This window comes from Sebastes fasciatus, chromosome 13, assembly GCF_043250625.1.
Source record: "Sebastes fasciatus isolate fSebFas1 chromosome 13, fSebFas1.pri, whole genome shotgun sequence".
NCBI lineage: Eukaryota > Metazoa > Chordata > Actinopteri > Perciformes > Sebastidae > Sebastes > Sebastes fasciatus.
This window is the reverse complement of record NC_133807.1, coordinates 7,509,380-7,526,768: the sequence shown is the minus strand read 5'-3', so window position 1 is coordinate 7,526,768 and position 17,389 is coordinate 7,509,380. Positions and strand designations below refer to the sequence as shown.

Here is a 17,389-nt window from a genome sequence, read left to right as displayed (position 1 = left end):
TTGCTGCTAATTCTAAATTGTACACAGTAGGCCTACATTCAGTGCTCGTGGCCCCTGGTCCTGGGAGGCCTAATCCATCAATAATTGACTCTACTGGGCAAAGTTATTGGGGTAACAGTTAATATTTCAAATTTATACATATTACTTATAACTGCTCTGCTGCAATCAAATCAATACACTTGTAATGGTATGTAATTAATATAGGCTAATTAAGAAAATATTAAAAGCTTCCAAATTGTCTTTACTGTATGACCCTCAAAATATCAGTCTTCTGTAATAAACAGTCTTTAGTAGATTAATATTGGTGGCTATAATGTGTCAGTTTTTGGACCTTTCACAATAAAACGCCTGAACTTTGAAAAGCAAAGTGTCACCCTGACTTCCTGTTTGTGTGTCGGAGGCGGAGTTATAACAGTCTGTGAGCTACGGGAGGACTAACGGACACGGACCGGTGGAGTTTCACAGTTTTCGGGGGTTTTACAATGCGGGAAACTAAACTTCCCCCAGTCAGCTGATATTATGGAGAACTATAATAATAACAACTTTAGGATAAAACACAGATAGTTGGACTCAGTCAGTGACGCAGCGTGTATATTTAACGACCACTAGGACTCAACCTGCTGTAAGTTCCTGTTTGCTCGCTGCTTAGGCCGCTTCTCACTCAATATACGACTTATAGCCTACACTATGTTTAGTTTTTATCCCTCTAAATACTTCATAAGCTGTTATATTATGTAAAGAAGACAACTGTTGTGACTCTTTTTCTTCTTTTACGGTTTAAAACTCAACTGAGTCACGTGAACGTCTCGTTGTCTCTGCACACTCAGCTCATCTGTTTACATCAGAAACACAGAACAATAACCCTGGTAAACTGTTGTTATGCTTGCTTTAATGTCTATTTAATGTATATATATATCTTTGTGTTTATCTAACAGAGGCTGAGAGAGACAGCTTCCACCATGGTGCAGGAGTACCAGTCCCCTGTGCGGGTCTACAAGGTCCCCTTTGAGTTAATAATGGCGGTGAGTAGCCTATGTTACAGGGGGCAGTTCATTTGTAGCATTCCCAGTCCATACATCCATACATCCATACATACATACAACAGACAACCAATAGTTAGTTAAGTCAAAGGGATAAAGGACTTGGAGTAAGGACTATATGTGCTTTATATTCAGACAGCTTCTGATCAGTACTTTGCAGATGAACTGAACTGGAGACTGCATCCATCCATAGACAGTGTGGCTTTGACCCTTTACACTTTAATCATATTCTGCTCTAATTGAAAACTAACATATTATAAACATAGAAATATATAGAGTGAACAGGATTCTCAGTTATGTTGCAGATTATACAGGAGAACCAGACACTTTGAGAAGAAAACCCTCTGCAGCCTTGTCTGCCTCCCAGGGTCATCTGTCTGTCTCCCTCTTAATATATACACTTACCTGCAATGAATGCTTTGTGTTGAGTGAATCGGGCAGAACATACTGTATCTATACACTCTTTTATACTGATGCTGTGGTAAATACCTACAGTAATGTGCAGGGTGTTCTGTGAGAAAGCTGCTTATTCAACTTAAGCCTATATAACTGTTGTAAAGGTTGGCTATTTTATGTGAAGTATTGGTAAAGGTACACATGTTATAGAAGCATCTGTAGCTAGGGATACAGTCCCAATACCAATACCGAGTACCGATCTGATACCAGTGTTTAATTAATAAGCTGTATGCCTCACTGTTTGGAAGTGACTGGGATGGTTCTTTTATGTGTAAAGACAACATCAGGCTTGACTTAAACATCGCTTTCCTAACTTTGTAAAACAAAATGTAACAAATAAATACATAGATATAAATTGAATTAATTATTTATCATTAAAATAATAAATCGTACACCGACAACTTGGCAAAAAAATCTTAAAAATGAACATTAAACCTTTTTAATGCAGCAACGAATTGGTCGATACTTAAAAGGGAATTAAAATTCGGTAAAACTTCATTTTACAGATCCGCAAATTTAGTGGTAATTAGGTGATAATTAGCAAGTAACCTATTTTAAATTTCTTTGGAATTACTGCCAAATTACCCCAATATTTACCTCAAGATTTATCGAAAATTACTTTATTATAAACATTATTTAATAATTATATGCAAAAATAGCATATAATGGTTAAAATACGGCCCTTGGGCTTGAGAAGCGGCTGTCCGCTGATCTTCATCGGAGGTGGAAAACTAATAGAAAACACATCTGATCAGACACAAATCTCACCATTGTGTGACTTATTCTCTACACAAATGTAACCTGGAAGCTAATGTAACGATTCAGGGAGTTTTTTTAAGAAATTTCAAACAAGTTATTTGCTAATTATTATCTATTTACCAGCAGACATGGAAATAAAGCAGATCAATTAACTTTGTATTTGTTTCCTGGAAATGTATTAAATAAATTACCAGCTATTGGGAAATAGCGGAATATAATGATGAAATAATGTTTATAATAAAGTGATTTTCGATAATTTGAGGTAAATATTGGGGTAATTCCAAAGAAATTTCAAATAGGTTACTTACTAATTATTACCTAATTACCATGACATTTGTTACCCAAAATTCCAGCATATAATGTATAAAGTATATAAACGTAGCACTGAATTTAATAGATCGGTCCCAATGTCACTGATCTGATCCAGCTATTTGAGTCAGTATCGGCCCGATATCTAATCCGGTACCGGTGCAGCCAGGAGTTCTTGAGTTATTGTGTATGAATGCTCCCGTTTTAAACAAACTATTGGTAATATTTTATAAAAAAACACCTTGAATTTCTGGATTGAGTTCGTCAGCTGAATATTTTCTAGCTATATTAATGTAACTGTTAAAGTATTTATTGCTGTAGTATTCAACAGTCCTACCAGGGGAATGCTTTTAAATAGCAATGTAGATCCCACTTTCCAAACATCTACTTGCCATATGATAAACTAGTGGAAAATGTCCCTGTCGCAACAGGAGCTCTCTGTGAAACAAAAGTAGGACAACGGTAGAAGGAATGTACATTTCAGCAAGTCTGTTTTCACTCTCTTGCTGTTTTTTCCTGCTCCCTGCAGTTACATATTAAGCCAAAGGCTTATGCAATATATCCTCGGAGCAGGGGTAAAGACCGCGATGCTGCGGTGACACTTTGTAGACTAGAACTCCTTCACAAAGCGGTCCAAGTTGACACCTACACAAAGCTTTATTTCCAATGAAACATCACAGGTCTATAATTAATCTTGCATCACTGCATGTTATTGAAAAAGATCTCAAAATAGGCCTTTTGTGAAAAGTAAATCATGTGAGAAGATCCAGGCCTCGACAGCCTAAAGGAGCGAATCCAGTGAATAGTCTGCCCCCATTTATCTCTGGGCTTTCTCATTAGTCCCTTGGCTGATATTACTCCAGCTAACAATCAGCGTCCTGGATAGTACAGAATGTTCAACCAGTAACATCATTGTTGTTCCTTCCATGATACATCTTAATATGTCCCTGTGTTTGTATGTAATAGTTATGCTAAACTACCTGCGCGTGGTTGACACCTACAGAACTGCATTTAATCAATATCCCCTAAGGAAATAAAGTGTCTTGCTCCACACCCATTAGACTGTTATTGGCCTGCTAATGTGAAATATGACGGTGGAAATGTCCACTGACAGTTTCTACTCGGCTCATCTTTTATATCCTGGGCTCCCATTATGCTTCTATGCTTATAGCTCTGAGAGGAATACGGAGGACAAAGACATCAATTTGTCTGCAATCAGGGAAACATATTGTTACATAACACCAGTCAATGTTGCTTATTCATCAAGGAGACATTTCCTATTAATTTGCTTAGTTGATATAGTCATCTAATTGATTATCACATGCTGTGCTGTATCAATACAAGAAGAATGCGTGTGTGCGTGTGTGTGTGTGTGCGTGTGTGTGTGTGCGTGTGCGTGTGCGTGTGTGTTGCTGAAAGACCAGCACTTAAAGTGGCAATACATAAGATTTCAGTCCTGGTTGACTTAGAATTTGGCTGCGTCAGAAATCACATGCTAAGCACTACGTAACAAGTGTACTAACGTTCAACATACTTTTGTGTGAATAAACAGTAGTATTTTACTTTTCGGTCGCACTTTGCAGTAATTTACGTCGTCACTTCCTGAGAGCCTCCCTGCCGGTTGGAGACGTGTAACCATGGTAACCAGTGCAAACCTCATGTGACCAAAACGATGATTTGTGAGAATCATAAAGTCTGAACTAATTTCAAAATATATCAAGACCAGCAAAGTGAAATCTTATACTTCAACTGAAGCATTATTGATGTTAGAGAGCTGTCCGTCAAAGTCTGTTATGAACGTTGTCGTCACTACCACGTTGCATTATGGGATATTTATGCCGGTGTAGTGTCCAGCGTTTGCATACTGTAATGTTTCACTGGACATAGTAGGCAATTCGCGTACTATTGGTTTCAGACATACTAAAAAATCTCACTTACTGTTTTAGCGTACTAAATAGCATGTTAGTGTGGAATTTGGGACGCAACCATGAGCTTCAAGTTTTCAGAATTGTGTGCACAGTTACATTTTTTGTGTGTATACTAGGGCTGCACTATTAATCGAATATTAATCGCAATCACAATTTTGGCTTTCCACAATTAAATGAGCATGATCGTCCACGATATTGCCGTTTAGAATGCTCCACTCATAGAAAACTCTGCTACATATCAAATCAAGCATTTCCTAAACTAACAGCCAGCCACCAGGGGACGATCAAGATGTTATGGCTTCACTTTTGGGGAGCTGCCACACCACAGCACGCTACAGCAGCAGCTTGTGAAAAACTTTCAGGAATTTTGTGGCTGCAGTCCAGAGTAGAAGATTACTCGTTTTAAACGAAAATGCACTAAACTCAGGTGAAGAATCTTAATTTTAAGTGTTATTTTGATGCAAAGATTTGCACAACGTGAAAGTGAAAGCATTGCTCTGTTTATTTAATAAAAGTTCTGTTTTTTTCATTCTGAGAGATGCACTGTGAATAAGGATCAGTCTTATTTCGATGCAAATATTTGTACATTAGCAGGAATGTAACACAACATGGAAGTGAAAGCACTCTGTTTATTTAAATGTTAAAGTGCAGAAAAAAAACAAAAACATCTGTTGTCCCTAAAATCAATGAATAATTGTGATAATAATCATCATCTCAATATTGATCAAAATAATCAGTATTATCATTTTGGCCATAATCATCAAGCCCTAGTGTATACAATGGAGAGAAAAACCTATAAAACAGCATTTTTTTCCCAGGAATGTCACCACAGATGTCTGTAATACTGCTATTTTATCAATATCTTTCATCCGTGGACCATACACTCAATCATCATTGTGTTACCTCCTTCAGTAATAGATAGTGACATAACAGACATTTATTTAAATGAAAATCTTCAAGAGTGACACTTAAAGTGTGAATTCGGAGAGGAAATAAAACTATTGAAAATTCAGTCTTTTATTTGTTCCTCAGTCTGCTGAGTCACTGCATACATGTAACAGTTTAGGTTGTCAGTGGTTTCCACATCAAGGACTCAGAGTACTCCATGGTGAACTCATTTATTGTTACTCTAAACATTGAACAGGAGCTGTCTGTCTATATCCTTGGTTACTTGTTAATATTTTATCAACACAGTTACATAGACTGAGGACTATTTTTGCACGTCCTTTAACAGCCGCTCAGTGACTAAATCAATATTGACAGGTGAGGTGAGCCCCGGTGTCATTGGCTGTGGACAGATGGTCATGCAGCATGCTGTGGGCAGTAAAGCATAAATCACTGCTTGTAAAAGCTGCCACAGCAGCAGTTTGTGTTTCTATAAACTGTTAAAGCCACTAACTGTTCCTAACTAGACACAGAAATGATGTGCTGTAAATCTCACGCTGTAGTCCCGAGACCTGCAACAGTATAGTTTACTCTTCTGGCAAATACAAGTGTCCATAATGGGGCCATTCAAAGCAGCCTTTCCTGTCCAATCAGAGAGCTGCCTCACAGTGGGCCAGACAAAAGCAAAAAACACTAACTGGGAACAGAATGTACAGAACCAGGCACACCAGTGCTGCTCCAAAAAAGAAAAGTACAACAACAGTATGACATCAAGACTCGAGAATCTGCACATTTTTTTCACATGTGATGTCTTTCCTCCCCCTTTCAGGCCTATGTGAGGCGGTTCCCAAAGTCCCATCTGATCCCAGTGTTTGTGAGCAGTGAGATCATCAGCGAATGCCAAAGCAAGGACGGATCCACGCTGGTCACTGAGAGGCGCTGTGTGATCGACATCGAGGCCCCACGGCTTCTTAAACGGGTACCTCTCCTCTGACCTTTTACAGAGCAGGAAACAGTCACAGCAGTTGATATAATCTGATCTTTTGTTTTGAAGAACAACAATAGAAATGTTTGCCAAGACTGTCAGAGAGAAGCAACTTTAAAGATGGTATTTTGCAGAGGTGTAAACTCAAGTCAGACTAGTGTTACAAATTTGATGACTTTAGACAGGACTTGACAAAATCAACACAGACTTGCAACTCGACTTGGACTTTAACTCCAATGACTTCACTTGGACTTAAGACGTTTGACTTGAAAATACTTGAAACCTTCCCCCCAAGCCCAAAGTTATGTTATTTTGAAAGTCTGCCACGAATCAATTCATTTCCTGAATCAACTAATGTTGACATAATTCATTCCCAGCTAGTCAACACTTAATTCCCCAGATCCACTTTGTTTGAACCATAGACTGTATATATCCAACAGCATCCAATCATGTTGCAGGATAGAACCACGAAGAACGTTACATTACTGAGCGCCAGATGGTACCAAATGATACCAAATATGATTTTGTCCGCATATAGAAACAACGCAGTGGTCAACAAAAAATGAATTTGACCCGCAACAAATGTCGGTCAAAAATTACAGACTGAGACGCAAATGGCATTACCTTTGGTGAAGAGCGCATTATGACTTGTTTAGGACTTGAAACTCAAAGTTTAGGACTTGGGACATACCTGTCTTGACACCTCTGGTATTTTGTGGCAATGTTGCATTAGATTGCATGCATTTCAAAGATTGTTTTCATCGACTCATTGAAATATTTTAGTGTAAACCATCAGTTTCTTTTTCTGTATGTAGATTGCTGGCGTAGACTACCTGTACTTTATCCAAAAGAACACTCTGAACCGCAGAGACAGGACGCTCCACATCGAGGTCCGCAACGAGACCTTTTCCAGCAGGGTCATTGTCTGCGAGTATTGCAACTACACAGTGAGTTTTATTCCTTTGTTGTTGTACTTGTTTTATTGTTTTTATAGAACACTTTTACAATGCCTAGTATAAAAAAGAAGTCACAGACACAGACAGGATGCCCACTGCTGCAAGTGCATACCAGTAAAAATCGTCCTTTTCTATTCAGCTTGTGTATTATTAATCTAAATGATCCTCTTATAGTGTGCCAAATGAGCTAAACACTTGTGTCAACAGGTGGAGTCTTTAAAGTCAATGTAGTGTGACTCACTCCAATAATACCTAACCGGCTGAAACATTTCCACAACATAACCCCCGCCAGCAATATTGTTTCTGCTGCGTGTGATTACTTCAGTACATAGTCACTTCATCTGTGATACATGTTTTTTGATTTATTATTAGGTATTTTATCTCTGCTTTTGTACTTGTTGTGACATAAGTGAAATAACAAGTACTGTAACATGATGTTTCAGTGTCCATAACACATTTTCATCCTCCTCCACAGGTACATCCAGAGAATGAGGACTGGACGTGCTTCGAACAGACAGCCAGTCTGGACATTAAGTCCTTTTTTGGCTTTGAGAGCACGGCAGAGAAGCTAGCTATGAAACAGTATGCTAGCAGCATTAAAAAGGTTTGCATCTTTTAATCGTCTTTAACTTTTACATTTGTGGAAATCTACTTAAATTGCGTTTTCCCACAGTATTTGTGTTCTTGTGTTAAGTAGGTCTGTTCTTGCTTTACATGTATTTACCATAGTGTCACATTAAAGAGGACCTATTATGCTTTTGTTTTCTTCCCTTTCCTTTAGTGTGTTATATAGGTTTTTTTTGTGCATGTAAAAGGTCTGCAAAGTTACAAAGCCCAAAGTCCACGCCAAAGGGAGTTACTCTCCCCCACAGAAACACTGCTCCTGAACTGGCTGAAACGCCTTTCTCGAAGTCCCGCCTTTTCTTTCGTAGCGTGATGATGTCACCAAGTAACACATTAGCATAATACCTGCCTAGCGGCTAGTTTGGCACGCCCTCAAACAAAGCTAGTTAGAGCGGAGCTGCAGCGGAGTCCGAAAAGTTTGGTGCAGTTGACCAATCAGAGCAGACTGGACTTTTTGAGAGGTGGGGGGCGGGAGATCAAACAGAGCGTTTTCAGACAGAGGGTGAAAAGAGGTGCTGCAGCGCAGCCAGTATGAGAGAAGTAAAGTTTTTTTTGAACATTAAAGTATGTTAACATGTTCTAGTGGAAACCCAAAATACAAGTATACACATGAAAATAACCATAATGGGTCCTCTTTAACCTGACGTCTTGTCTCCTTCCTGTGTTATAGGGTAAAGAAATAATTGAGTACTACCTCAGAGAGCTGGAGGAGGAAGGAGTAACTTACATACCTCGTTGGACCCCCCCTGTTGTCTCTGGCACTGCCAGGCTCCAGCCGCTGCCCCGCTCCACTGCCAGAGCCATCCCAGTGAACAGTGTTGAGACTGGACTGGACAGTAAAGAGCCGGCCTGTCCCACAGAGCTAGTGGCTGGCTCTCCCGACGGTCAGTGTTTACTCACTAGTCGCGAATAAGTATGGAGTAACAGCCAACAGGGTGAAATAGCTTTAAGTCTGTAATTAATAACAGGAATGTAATAATGGATTTAATAGTACTAATATTTTCCTCGAGCTTTTAATCTCACACCACTAACCGTCTTTTGGCACTATTTCTAAGAATAATAGTGCTAAATGTTGAACAGAAGCAAACAGGGCAAAGCTTACAGAACCAACTTAGTTTATAATTTTTTGTCATTTTGAAAATGCAACATATCCTCATACCTAAACGACAGAATAGGTTGTTAGCCAATGACTTCCAAAACAACATATACTGTGTAACCGTTGGAGAGTACCATCGAAAGGTGCAAGTTGTGAAGCGGTCACAGTTTTAAACATGTGGTTGACATTGTGAATTGAAACTGAAACTACTTGGTTAGGTTAAGGAAAAGATCTTACTGTGCGTTCATGTACCCATACTACCATACTATTTAGTATGCCAGAAAAAGATGTAGTGTTTCCCAATACATACATAGTATGTCAAATGCAGTAGGAGTATGCCAAAAATACCAGGATGTCCTACTACATCCGGTCATACTCACTATGGTCACTAGAGGTCTCTACCTAATATTTAACATAAACATGGGTCGTAATAAGCTGCTCGCACGGATGACTTGTACGGACGTTTTTTGGGTGAGGACGTCTTGTATAAATACACTGCGGTGTCAAGCTCCTGATGTCTCAGATTTATGCATACAATATGTACTAACTTTACACTGTGCATGTGTTTTGGTCTGTAGACAAGTTGGATGCCGACTACATCAGACGTTACCTAGGTGATTTAACGCCTCTGCAGGAGAGCTGTCTCATCCGACTGCGCCAGTGGCTCCAGGAAACCCACAAGGGCAAGGTCACGTAAACACAAACACAGATTGTTTGACGACAGAGCATTTTGTGCAATTATGTAAAAAATGCACATTTATTCCTGGACACTCGCACACAAGTTAGACTTTTGCTGCTCAGCTCTTCCTTCCACACTAGCATGTACTGGCCTTTACAAATAGAAAATATCAAGCATCCATTGGCTAAAAGATTAAGAAAATATCGTTGCAGAATTTTGACACCTGCTTGTTGCTGTACAGATTCCAAAGGATCAGCATGTGCTGCGCTTCCTGAGGGCCAGAGACTTCAACCTGGACAAGGCCAGGGAGTTCTTATGCCAGTCGCTTACCTGGAGGAAGCAGCATCAGGTGGATTTCCTGTTAGACACGTGGGAGCACCCACAACTGCTTCAGGACTATTACACCGGCGGCTGGCACCATCACGATAGAGGTACCGTGTGAATAGCACTGCCAACCTGCTAACTTCATCTTATTTTCACTTTATTTCAGTACTTCCTGGAGTGAAAGTGAACACTTATCAGTGAGCGTAAAGATAAAGAGGCAGATGGATTAAGTCTTCTGTATTTATAAAGTCCTCATGGGTTGAAATGGCCTGTTAATTATTGACTGTAAAGTCTGAGCACCATCTGTCGTAGCTCCCATGTTTGAAAATGAGTCATTGCTTTTTAACAGCACAGCTGATCCACCAGGTTAGGGGGAGGACTTGATACACACACAGGATGTGCCCTTGTGTTGTTCGCATGCTAAATTAGTACCTGCTAGAATGGTAAACACCAGCTTTACGTAGACGACAGGGGGGTTCCTAAGCGTTGTAAAAGGCATTACCACAAAATGATGTGACTCATTCTGCCTATTGATTTTACTCTGTTGTATAATCTGTGAATTTCTGTGTGTTCTTGTGTGTGTGGTTTAGACGGCCGTCCTCTGTATATCTTGCGTCTGGGCCAAATGGATACTAAAGGCTTGGTGCGAGCCTTGGGAGAGGAGGGGCTGCTGAGACAGGTGACATGAATACATGCACAAACACAAGATTTAAAGGAACAGTGTGTAACATTTCAGGGGATCTATTAGCAGAAATAGAATATAATATTAATAACTATGTTTTCATTAGTGTATAATCACCTGAAACTAAGAATCGTGTTTTCGTTAGCTTAGAATGAGCCCTTATCTACATAGGGAGCGGGTCCTCTCCGCGGAGTGCACCGTGTTTCTCCAGCATGTTTCTACAGTAGCCCAGAACGGACAAACCAAACACTGGCTCTAGAGAGAGCCTTTCACGTTTTTACGTTACCAAAAGGTAGTGAGCGGAGGGGTACTCAGTTGGTTGCAATCGGCAAACACACCACTAGATGCCACCAAATCCTACACACTGTACCTTTGAGCCTTCACATACACATGAACATTTTCATTTCAAATATCATCAGTTACATTAATGCTACAACCTGAATGTCACCCCAGGTCCTGTCCATCAACGAGGAGGGACTGAGGCGCTGTGAAGAAAACACCAGAGTCTTTGGTCGACCCATCAGGTGCCTAAATGTTAATCTGTCTTCTGTCAGTGTCTCAATGGCTAAAAGCTAATCAGGTATGCACATGCATGCACATATGCTCATATAATGTCTGTGTTAATGCAGCTGCTGGACTTGCCTGGTGGATCTGGAGGGTCTTAACATGCGTCACCTGTGGAGGCCAGGCGTCAAGGCTCTGCTGAGGATCATTGAGATGGTGGAAGCCAACTACCCCGAGACTCTGGGTCGCCTGCTCATCCTGAGGGCGCCCAGGGTTTTTCCAGTGCTCTGGACCCTGGTGAGAAAAGACCTTTTCAAGCTTGACAACATAAACATTGTAAACGGGTCCCTTTGTATTTCCTTTTGCAGTGTTTGTTAATGCAGTAGCTGACAGGAAGTAAACTTGGACCAAAGCTGTTGTCCTAGCAACAGAATGGCAATGAAAAGGTCTATACATGTCTGCACTTTTATGTGCAGCCGTTAATGCGGTTTTAATTCATCGTCTGATTGTGGAAGAATGGATGAATGTTAAGTACACACGCAGAGATTGCATCTCGCTAGGTGCGACATTGTGAATATGAGAAAATGATAAACAAAAAAGAAATGTAGAAGAAGATAATTAAAACCATGCAATATGCAGATCCTCATGGCGGGGGGGGATTTGATCATTGCTACAGTACAGAACAGAAATGCAATATTGTAGTAATTGTTTGTTTTAATAGCCTTCTGCCAAATACATAAAGATAAGTAGTAATACGCTAATATATGAAAATAAATCAAAACCGTAATAAAAGCAGTATTGAGGCAGCACATGAGCAGATTTTAAATATAGGTTTGTAACCGTTGCTACCCAGAGATGTGAAAGATATAACTATTTATCAACTAATAGAAAATGAAATAATAAATGGTTATATAGTATGAGTTATTATGATGATAAAATCAATACAAAGTGCACATGCAGATGCTTAGCAACACCATCAACCAGCCAACCTGTTTATTTCTTAGACCTGAATAATTCAAATATTCATGGATTTACTTTTACAGTTCATAACATGTGAACGTATCACGTTCTCTGATGACTCTTGGCGTCTTGTTTCCAGGTGAGCCCCCTGATTGATGAAAACACCCGGAAGAAGTTCCTTGTTTACGCTGGAAACGACTACCAGGATCCAGGAGGACTGGTGGACTATATCGACAAAGAAATCATCCCTGACTTCCTGGGAGGGGACTGCATGGTGAGCTGTAGTCATCAGCATGCTGCAGTGCACATATTGATTTGTATAATAATAATAATAATAATAATAATAATGTGTACAAGGCTGTAGTCATTTAGCTTCCCGTTCAACTCTTATTTACAAACAAGCGGAGACATTTTACACATAAAAACATATATTAATTTGAGTTGTCTCTTGTTGGCATTCAGTCGAGCTTGAAGTCTTTTTTTCCCCTCTCCAGTGTGACATCCCTGAGGGAGGTATGGTCCCCAAATCTCTATACAGGACAGCAGAAGAGCTGGAGAGCGAGGAGAACCGCCTGCTGACTGACTCCATCTATAAGAGTGCCAGTGTTTTCAAGGGAGCCCCATATGAGGTACAGCCTCAACCTTTAAATCAGCACACAAATCCACATGCATCAAAGAGCGAGGCTACCTTAATTGTGTTAATACTGCATAAAGGTTGAGCGCTAGGGGGTATGGATTATATTCAGTGGAATACGGTGCCACCTACTGGAGGAAATTTACATTGCAGGCTTAAGGGGGAGACTACCCAGGCAAAGATTGTTTTTCATGCACTGGTTAATTCTGAGATTTAGGGCTATTTTGCTTCCATAACATTCAGACTAGTAGAAAGAAAAAAATCCAAAATACACATTTAGGTGTTTGTTTTACTACATTGTCTCTATTGTGTCTGTAGATTTCTCCTAAATTTACCAAAAGTTAGCATTAGATAAGGCCTCATTTGCATATTTAAACATAACATTTCAGAAAACTTGAGAGAAAAAAGATTATTGTCTTCATGTAAGTCACTAACTGGGGAAGTTTCTAAAACATTGTTTTACCCTATTCCCCTGTAGAGTCTTGCAAAATGTATGGAATTTTACAACACATATCTTTAAAGGTCGTTTTCTCAAAATGAGTTTTTTTCTCAGAAATCCAGAAATCTTCACTTCAGTAGCACTTACACATACCAAACTTTCCTGTTTCATTCCTATCGATATTCTGAAGGTTTCTTACCGAGGGGTTTGTTCATATATCATTCATAGCCTGATTTATAGAACATTTTATTCCTAAAAACATGGTGAAAATGGACTTTTTATGGCTGTTGACAGTATTTTCTGACTTATTGAGTGATATAAAGAGATATCCAAAATCCCCTGCATAAAAAACCTTTGACTCCAATATGTCAACAAAATGAAACAAGAATTTTGAACGAAGCTTTATCCAATGTTCATACTTATACTGTTCTGGAAATGTATACAAATTAGCACATACGATTCTGCATATTTAAACAGACATTTTCAGAAAACTTGTAATACAAACAATAATTTTGTTAATGTAAGTAATCAACTGGGGAAGTTTCATGGCAATATCTATTAGTCAAATCTTTAACCCCATTCACCTGATGTGTCTCCCCTTAAAGAAAAAGAGAACTATGTGATGAACTCTGTTTCCAATCTCCTTACATCCTCCTGCAGATGCTGATCGAGATCACCGAGGCGTCCTCCGTCATCACCTGGGACTTCGACGTGTCTAAAGGAGACGTGATCTTCAACATCTACCATTCAAAGAGGGCCCCACAGCCCCCTAAGAAAGACACTCTGGGGACCCACGGCATCACGTCCCCGGGGGCCGTTAACGCCCAGATGATAGACAGGAACTGGGTGCTGGGCCAGGACTACAGCATGGTGGAGAAAGCCCTCACCTGCAGGGAGGGAGAGAGCGTACAGGTCAGAGAGATTATTCTCAATCCATCTGCACTCTGTCCTTTTTCTTTTTTTCTTTTAGCAGTTTCAACTAAACTTTGTTTGTCCCTGTTTGCTTGTCTGTTGCATCAAAGTAAATTAAATTCTCCACCGTTGATCCTGAAGCTTTCCTCTGTTCAAACAGGGCTCCCACGTAACGCGCTGGCCCGGCTTCTACATCCTCCAGTGGCGCTTCCACAGCTCCCCGGCCTGCACCGCCTCCAGCCTGCCTCGCGTGGATGATGTGCTGGCCTCGCTGCAGGTCTCCTCCCACAAGTGTAAGATCATGTACTACACCGAGGTGCTGGCCTCCCATGACTTCAGGTCAGTTTATTTATTCTACTGAGCTTTTTTTCCCCTCTGGTCGTGTCCTGTATTCTTTGTATACTGAAGCTGTCCTTCACAAAGGCTGCACCGCTCCGGTGTGGGTTTTTTGAAAAATCGATGTTGTGATATTTCTGAAAGTTAAGTTTCCTTTTGTGTTAGACATGTTTGTACTTTTTACACCTGTTATTTATACATATGTTACCTGTTTGTTTTTTACAGTAATGTATAAGGTAGAAAATGTGTTCTATGGGTACCCACGAGTCTCCTCTTTACAGACATGCCCACTTTATGATAATCACATGCAGTTTGGGGCAAGTCATAGTCAAGTCAGCACACTGACACACTGACAGCTGTTGTTGCCTGTTGGGCTGCAGTTTGTCATGTTATGATTTGAGCATATTTTTATGCTAAATGCAGTACCTGTGAGGGTTTCTGGACGATATTTGTTATTGTTTTGTGTTATTTGATTTCCAGTAATAAATATATATATACATACATTTGCATAAAGCAGCATATTTGCCCACTCCCATGTTTATAAGAGTATCAAATATAAGACAAATCTCCCTTTTAAGGTACATTTTGAACAGATAAAAATATGTGATTAATTTGTGGTTAATCACGATTAAATATTTTAATCAATCGACAGCCCCAGTCTGAACATTTCTCTTCTGTCTTTTTATTTCTAGGGGATCCATGACCAGTCTGGAGTCTAGTCATAGCGGTTTCTCCCAGCTCAGTGCTGCCACGACTTCCTCTAGCCAATCACACGCCAGCTCCACCGTCTCAAGGTAGCATCTGCACGCCAAAGACAGCAGTGACCTTAAACTTACTGACATCATCCTCCGACTGTGCCTTAATGCCTCCAAAGAGAGATACTCACACTCTCTAATGATAATTTGAAGGTGAGGAGAGTATTATGGATATGTTTATAAATAAATAAATAAATAAATACATGTTTTTATTATTAATATTTTCGTAGGATCAATAATGTTTCACGGACCTCTGTCTCTAGGGAATTATGTATTTAAAGTATCAGTTTCCTGTCCATATGATGCCTCTTTTGTTTGAATAATAGTAGTGTACATTATAACAAATTGCACAGAGTAAATGTTGGATATCTCACTTGCAGTTACAGTAAATGTGTGTCCATAACACCTGCTGTGCATCTGCTGGATCAATAAATGCAAAGCCTCACACAAAACAGCAGTTTTTACACAAGATGAAATGAGATTTAAAGTAAAAGTATCTGAACGAGCGCACGTGGCTTCCGTCCCCTGAAGTTGCTTTTATTGTCCACAAGATGTCAGTGTACTCTGCGACTTAACTGCTCTCAGGTCTGCAGTGTACTCAGCACATATATACGTTCTCACTCACACACTTTGTCTGGTCCTCTAAGAAATGGAAAGAAGAATTGTTTGAATAAAGAATTTATCACAAGCATTAATATTGATGTGTCCTCCAGAGTGTGTGTGTCTTTTACTGGATTTTAGAAAACAATGACTGCAGTAGCAGAGCTGCAGCGGGGTTGTAATTTTGTGTAATTGTAAAGACGGGTTATTCATCATTTTTACAGCAATAGGTGAGATGTTAAGAGCGAGCAGATAATACAAACTCTTTTTTTTTTATAATCTGCGGTGCACTCTAGATTTCATGTAATGTTGTTTTTGAGGCTTGTGAGACGTAGCTGCGGAGTTATCTGGGGGTGCTAATTTGAATGCAATATAGTGCAGCCCCTTGTGATCTGGCACAGAGCCAGGCAGACAACTGATTTACATAAAACTTTCATTTCCATAAACTTATCAGATGCTTCCAGCTAAAGCTTAATTGAATTTCCCTGTGTTGTCTTTTTTTGTCTTGGTTTGCAAACTTGTGTCGTGTTGCTGCTTATCCCCAACGCAATTCACTGAGTCAGGTGGATTGAGTTTTGTTAGGGGTTGATTGAGCGGGAGCCTGACTTCCTGCTGGTATGTCAGGGTTGTTAGAAAGAGGGAGTGTAGTGACTTTGCCAGAAGCTTATTTACTGAATTACTCAGCTTGCTCTAATGACCTCCCAAGACACACATTGTCCACATAAATAGCAGCACCTCTTTCTCCTGATACACCTCATTTGCTATTAAAACCTCCAGTTGCCGAGCAGTTATGTGATTTAAGGCTGAATTATTTACTGGCGTTCACAGGGGTTGAAAAACAAGGTCTATTATACAGGTAACAACAAGGTTTGGTGAGTCAATCGAATACTCTAAACTAAATAATGCATCACCTGTGTGGCTGACCTGACAACCTTGTGAAGGAGGAACGTTAGCTGACCTACAGCCACTAAGCGTTGAAATGATTTATGGTTATATTAGTTATTATTGATCACAGAATTTGTCTAAAAACACACTGTCTCAACAAAAACTGTTGATCTTCACAAAATGTGTGTGTGCGGTGTAGGTTAAAGAGGACCTATTGTGCTCATTTTCAGGTGCATACTTGTATTTTGGGTTTCTACTAGAACATGTTTACATGCTTTAATGGTCAAAAAACACTATTTTTCTCATACCGGCTGTGCTGCAGCACCTCTCCAGTCTGCTCTGATTGGTCAGCTGGTCCACTCTGTTGTGATTGGTCACCCAAACCAAACTCTTCAGACTCCTCTCCAGCTCCACTCTAACGAGCTTTGTTTTAGGGCGGGCCAAACTAGCCAAATGTGTTACTTGCTGATATCACCAAGTTACAGAACAAAAGGCGGGACTTAAAGCGAGGCGTTTCAGGTACTTTAGGAGCAGTGTTTCTGTGGAGGAGAATGACTCCCTTTGGCGTGGACTTTGGGCTTTTTAACTTTTTGCAGACCTTTTACATGCACAAAGAAATTAGAACGCACTAAAGGAAAGAG

General features: G+C 39.9%; 1 protein-coding gene across 1 annotated transcript; it reads left to right on the top strand.

The window, feature by feature from the left end:
* The first annotated feature begins 390 nt into the window (after nucleotides 1-390).
* On the top strand, nucleotides 391-15,958 carry sec14l1 (SEC14-like lipid binding 1). Its single transcript, XM_074655211.1, has 16 exons — nucleotides 391-622; nucleotides 936-1,022; nucleotides 6,207-6,356; nucleotides 7,178-7,309; nucleotides 7,794-7,922; nucleotides 8,613-8,826; nucleotides 9,617-9,726; nucleotides 9,959-10,148; nucleotides 10,632-10,720; nucleotides 11,177-11,247; nucleotides 11,353-11,524; nucleotides 12,327-12,461; nucleotides 12,682-12,816; nucleotides 13,921-14,172; nucleotides 14,333-14,511; nucleotides 15,201-15,958. Exons 2-16 carry the CDS (start codon nucleotides 960-962, stop codon nucleotides 15,304-15,306), a joined length of 2,127 nt encoding a protein of 708 aa, XP_074511312.1. The 5' UTR covers nucleotides 391-622; nucleotides 936-959; the 3' UTR covers nucleotides 15,307-15,958.
* Nucleotides 15,959-17,389: the final 1,431 nt, after the last annotated feature.

Coding starts and splice junctions, on each gene's coding strand:
- sec14l1 (XM_074655211.1), top strand. CDS start 960: ATGGTGCAGGAGTACCAGTCCCCTGTGCGGGTCTACAAGGTCCCCTTT. Junction 1,023..6,206: donor CCTTTGAGTTAATAATGGCG/GTGAGTAGCCTA, acceptor TCCCCCTTTCAG/GCCTATGTGAGGCGGTTCCC. Junction 11,525..12,326: donor TTCCAGTGCTCTGGACCCTG/GTGAGAAAAGAC, acceptor TCTTGTTTCCAG/GTGAGCCCCCTGATTGATGA.